Genomic DNA, 5,997 nt, shown 5'->3' with positions numbered 1-5,997 from the left:
GGCGGAAACGGGCTTCCATAGTCTTCTGTGAACACATGCACATTAATAAAAGTGGTGTCGATGGGCTTATGTGTTTGGTGATCCTTTTTGTTTTATTTAGGCGTCCAAAAACAGATGTTGTACTAGTGTGGTGTTCTCTTCTCATTAGGTGCAGTTTATAGCAAGGTCTTCAATGTTTGGATGTTTTTGATGTGTTAGTTCATTTCCTTTTGATAAAACCTCAAACCATAGCAGCGTATGGTTTGATTATTTCAAGCTGTAGTTTGGTCCCATTTACAAAGTGAACCAAATAGTTCTTTGTTAAAATACTTCTTTTTTCCAGAATATATAATGTGTTTTTCCTGGTTCAGTAACAAAGACTGTTTTTGTCTTTCTTTCTTATTCTTTTTTTTTCTTTTTTTTCTTTTTAATCAAGCATACCAAATCACACTTTTGTTTTTGTTTAGTATGATAGTTTCCCTGATCACCTTGAAACACCTCCACAGGTTATGAGTTGGTCTTATCTTTGTTGAAAGTGCTCCAAACCATAAACAATAAATATGACTAATCTTTGTGCATATGTTTCATAATGACACTTTTAATACTAAGACCTGTAAAAATCATTATTATTGCTGTTATTATTATTATTATTGTTATTATTTGGTGACCTAGTGCTGAAATGGTTGTGGTGTGACTGTTGTCCTTTCTACTCTGCTTTCTCACTCCTTAAATTATTTTTCATATGCAGGTCTTACACTCTGAGCCTGACATTTCTTCTGTCAGTGTGGAACAAGAAAGTCAGGACTTTGAATTGTGACATAGTGACTGTGCTCACACTCACCTCTCTGCTTTGGTCCCTGAATGATTCAAAATGTTTAGCATGGACTCATCTAGTGTTTAAGGTTTTCATTTCTGTGTTTGAAATTCATTTCTATAGATGTATATCTGATTGGAAAATATGTTTGCATTAAAAGCATTCTGTATGGGGCTTTGACTTTTTGTTTTAAAGAAGCATCTCACCACACCAAAGGGTCACAGTTTATGCTGTAACCAGGGTTGGAATCAGAAGAGTTCAGAATATTGAAACTGAAGGAAAGTTTAAAAAAAAAGTGAGGTTTGTTGTATTAGTGTGAGTTATTGGATTATCCCAGAAAGTTGATTCTGTTCATCTGGACGTTCTCATTAGGAGAAATGTTTCCTCATCATCAGCTGACTGCAGGTTTCCAACCATATAAACAGGACATCTGCACACTGACTGAAACTAACACCACTGATTAACAGTGGACTGTGAGGTCAGTTTCATGATCATTAATATGGAAATTGATCAAAGCCAACTGAACAATGCCCATGAGTACCATTCACAGAGAGTTGTGGAATGGCTGCAATCACAGCATTGTAAGATGGTGACAGATGTACCCTTAGACCCCCTCCTCCATTCAGAGATTGTTTTTCCTTTTCGCACTCAAACCAGCGTTCCTCCCTGTCCAGGATGTGTACATCCTCATTATTGAAAGAGTGTCCACTGGCCTGTAGGTGTAAATAGACTGCAGAGCCCTGGCCTGACGAGGTACAGTCAGGTCCATAAATATTGGGACATCGACACAATTCTAACATTTTTGGCTCTATACACCACCACAATGGATTGCAAATGAAACAAACAAGACGTGCTTTAACTGCAGACTGTCAACTTTTATTTGAGGGTATTTACATCCAAATCAGGTGAACGGTGTAGGAATTACAACAGATTGCAAATGTGCCTCCCACTTTTTAAGTGTATGTAAATGTACTCTGACTAAAAACTGACGGTTTTATATCACTAATGTCACCAATTTTGCTGGCATGAAGCCAAATGGTTTAATGTTCTTAGTGATGGCTCAGAAATCAACCACAAACAGGGACGCGCGTCGCTATAAGACAAATTATGTGACCCATACAGCTGCCGTGTCATACACACTGACGTGGATGCAGTCGTTGTTTGTACAGCGATCAGGGCTCAAATTGTGTTTGTCGGGAACTCCTTTGCATCGGAGCTGTTTGTGAGGTTATCACCCAGCACACAATGATCTCCACCCTTCACACACACCAGCACTCCCACTGTCACGAGCGCTTATATTTCCCAAACACTTTCACTTTGATTTCACGTGTTTCATTTATACGTCTTTGCAAAACCTATTTTTGAAGTCTGCATTTGACACACTGTATTAATCAGTCATATGAATTTGTTATAATCAAATTAATATGCACCTCTCGTTCATTCAGTTAGCACTTATATAAACAGGACCGCTCATCAGTCAGGATAAATGAGCGATGTTCAGGATGCTTGCAATAATTTTACATCCAGCAGATGTCGCTATTAAGCAGCACATCCACACAGTCGACAGAAGGGAAACGTTGGGAAACATCACTATTAGAACCTAAACATTTACTCCTCGCTCCATGATGGGTAATTCATTTTTTTGAAAAAAAAAAAAATCTCCACCACCACGGCTGCGCTATGAATCCTGGGATAGGGTGGAGCACGAAGGATTCATCCAACCTGTCCTTCACACCTGGGAAAAGGAGGCCACATTTGGAGGAGCCTTCAAACTGGGACAGCTTTCGTTGCCTCGCTGTGATGTAATCGGCCTTCAAGGATGCGGCCCCTGACCTGGGACACTGTATATGCCAAGAACCGGCACTGGTACAGAGGCTAGGGGGCCTAAACGAGAAAACCAACAGGAATAGGTTATATTTTTATTTATAATATAAATGGAATGCAGTATAATATCGCTGCCGAATGAATTCTTTGATCTCAATAAGGGGAATCAAACTTAGAAAATACAAAATATGTATGCACATATTTTACTGTACAAAAATGGCATGTACAGGAAGAGAGTTATGTTTACAGCTCAGTTTCCACTCCTTGGTGTGTTGCAATTGATTTCACCCTGAGCATGTTTCATCATGTTTGTCATTCTAACAGACGTCCTCTCAGGACAACAGAACCAAGTCATCTGCTACATTTTCAAGCAGAAATGGTTCTGTGAGGATAGGAGGGAGGCAACCGCCCTGACGCAGTCCTCCCCTCCTGCTGCCTTTTATAAGACCGCAGGTCTCCCAAAGCTGGTCTACACAGAAAGGATGTGCTCCTTGTGCTGTCTCCGTGCCAGACCACAGACACTCCAGGTAGGGCTTCGCCTCACTTCTTTTAGGTGGGACAGAAAAGAAACATACTGTATGTAGGTGGTGTTTTAAACATTGTTGCTTGTCATTATTTTCTTTTGTTTTTATTTATTTTTTTATTTTTACAAAGAAAAAAAGTTGATCTTTCTAAACTAAATGTTGAAGTCTGCAGAAGCACTACATTCCAGGCATCCGTTATTAGCTAGTTATTAATTTCCTGAGTCTTAGTTAAAAAAAACTGTGTGCATTACATAATTTAAGTAGTAAAATAAGTGAGAAGTAAAAGTAAATGGGGAGCTATCTTTCCAAGGCCACTGGTCATATTTCCTAATGCTCCCTTAACAATAGAGACAATAGTATAACCTGTCATTTAATTCTGCAGTCTACTCTCCACAATATCAGAAGCTATGTGTTGGTTACTGAAGGTTATCTATCTGTACTGTACAGAATGTCTACGCTGACGTTGTGATTATATCAGATATCATAGTGTTCCCACTTATTTGTTTTGTTGTCTTTGTTTAGTTAAATTAATCCAGTGGCCAGATTCAAACTGACAGTTTGGGTAGTGTGATTGGAAGGATGTTTGTTGTTTCAGTTCAACTATGGCCTAAAACAGCCCAAATGTTTCACTATTAATAAAATATTTAAGGATATCACTTTATTGTACCACAAAAATACCATTAATACATCATTCTGTTGTAAAAGATCATAAATAAATGTACAGCTGTAAGTATTTGGACAATTGTACATTTTTTGTAGTTTTGCCTGTGTACACTGCCACAGTGGATTTAAAATGAAATAGTCAAGATGTGGCTGAAGTACTGCTGCTTTAATTCAACAGGTTTAACCCATTAATGCATTTTCATACATACTGCCCATTTCCAGAGAGTCAAAAGTAACAGGGCAAACTAACATCATTTAGACTATAATGATAGTTCTTAATACTTGAATTAAAATCATTTGCAGTCAATGACTGCTTCAGCAGAGGCATTTTTCCTTTGAGACGAACTGCTGGACCTTTACTGCAGCTGCCATCAGTTGCTGCTTGTGTGTGGGTCTGTTTGCCTCTTCATTAACTGAAAAGCCAGCAGCCATCCATGCCAGTGGCACAAAGATGCCTCCACTACGATTGTGTGCTGTCCTTCTTTGTTGCCAATATTTAATTTAGAAAGATGTTTGTGCTATGCAGGCTGTATTTAAATTCATGAAACCATGTCTTGTTTACAGACTTGGGTGATGGTTTGTCTTGAGTTTGAGTTCTTGCCTTGACCAGTGTGAAGTCGTTCTGCAGTCACCTGCTTATGATGTCTTCTGTGGTTTTTTGGGGCATTTTGGTGTTACTAAGCTGCACAGTGCGTTTTTGCTTGATGAGGTTCAAAAGTCACTCATGCAATGTCAACAGATTGTTGAATATCCATCATTATACTTTCAGTCTAACGATGTCTTCCTTTATTTGCATTGAGATTTCTTTGGACCTAATATTGAAACTTGTGCTGGATGGTTATTCAAAGGCAACATTCAGAATCAATTCCAGATCTTTTATCTGCTTAATTTGTCAGAAACTATTGATGGAACAGGCCTCGCCTTCATGTCAGTCAGTTTCATTTACTTTTTTAACATTTGGAGTGTCAAAAACAGAGGAATATGTATAAAAATGGCAGCATTTCCTTAACACCTTTCTCGTATTGTGGTTTTCTTCTTGTCTTCAGGTGCTGTGTGTGCAGATCTGCATGTTTTACTCCAGCATTTGTCTGGTAAGCTGGCCACTGTGCGCAGAGACAGCTAAAGTCCGATGTGGCTCTGACCTGCTCAGTGACCTCATGTTTGTCTGTGGGGACCGTGGAATCTATTTACGTGAGTCTGCCTCAAGTACAAGCTGTGGCTTTATGTACTGTGAGTTTGATGCATCAAGCAGCAGGATGGGCCCACATTATTCCACTTACTTTAGTCATTAGTCAAGCTGAGGAGTAGCAGCTTAACTTTTTTTTTAACTAAAAGCTCCAGGTGTAAATCTGTAATGATGCACGGACACAAGTGCGCCAATGTGCTTAGTTTCCTTTTTTGAAGTTTTTTCACCTGTTTGTTCATTCATGTTTTGAAAGCTGCTAAGATGATATACTAAATTAAACAACAAATTACCAATATTTTGAATGGTGCCACTATAACTACAGATTTATTATATGTATTAAAGGTTTGATAATAGCTAAACACACTGTTATTCTCCCTATAATCAGGATTTAAAACTAAATGCGATTAAACTTTAATTACTTCCACTGCACAGTACTCGTACCAATGCAGTTACCCACTGGACTTTTCACCTGGTTACCTTTGCTCTCTTCTAACCAAGGCAACCCTCTGCATCTGCTATCAGGCTGGTGGCAGTGCATCAAAATAGCAGCATACTCACCAGGACACTGTGCTTCTGTGTGATAGTCTTATTGTTAAAACAGTGTTATCTGAGAGCAATAAAAAGGTACAGAGAGGGAGCAGAAGCAGCTGCAGATATGCTCTTTCAGAAGCACTGTGTTCTTTGGCCTATATCGTGATTGTGCTAAATACTTTTGCATGTTTCATGTTTTGTTTATGCCAAAAACAGCGCGATAAATGTTCACAATGCCAGTACTAAACATGACTACATCTTGAAAGTAATGTTTACCATATTCACCAAGCTAGAGACAGTCAAAGGTCTCTTGAAGAAAAGAAACATTAGAAGTAAACACTGAAAGAGGTTTTAAATCAGCCGTGTGAAGATAAATAGTATCAATTATTATTTTGTCTTTTCAGGATAATGTGCTGCTTATCATTAATCCATTCACATACACGCTAATGCTGACGAACGCTGCAGTGCTCAGGCAT

At 38.7% G+C, this 5,997-nt stretch overlaps 1 protein-coding gene across 1 annotated transcript in view; it reads left to right on the top strand.

The window, feature by feature from the left end:
• Positions 1-3,095: 3,095 nt before the first annotated feature.
• Positions 3,096-5,997, top strand: part of LOC102192446 (insulin-like growth factor I) — an 8,748-nt gene continuing 5,846 nt past the window's right edge. The window contains exons 1-2 of the mRNA XM_013914052.1: positions 3,096-3,144; positions 4,851-4,995. Of these exons, the coding sequence (XP_013769506.1) occupies positions 3,100-3,144; positions 4,851-4,995 (190 nt within the window). The 5' untranslated portion in view covers positions 3,096-3,099. The remainder of the gene's footprint in view (positions 3,145-4,850; positions 4,996-5,997) is intronic.

Source organism: Pundamilia nyererei, unplaced genomic scaffold, assembly GCF_000239375.1.
Source record: "Pundamilia nyererei isolate P.nyererei 1_Seehausen unplaced genomic scaffold, PunNye1.0 scaffold00169, whole genome shotgun sequence".
NCBI lineage: Eukaryota > Metazoa > Chordata > Actinopteri > Cichliformes > Cichlidae > Pundamilia > Pundamilia nyererei.
This window is presented reverse-complemented; position numbering and strand designations above follow the sequence as displayed.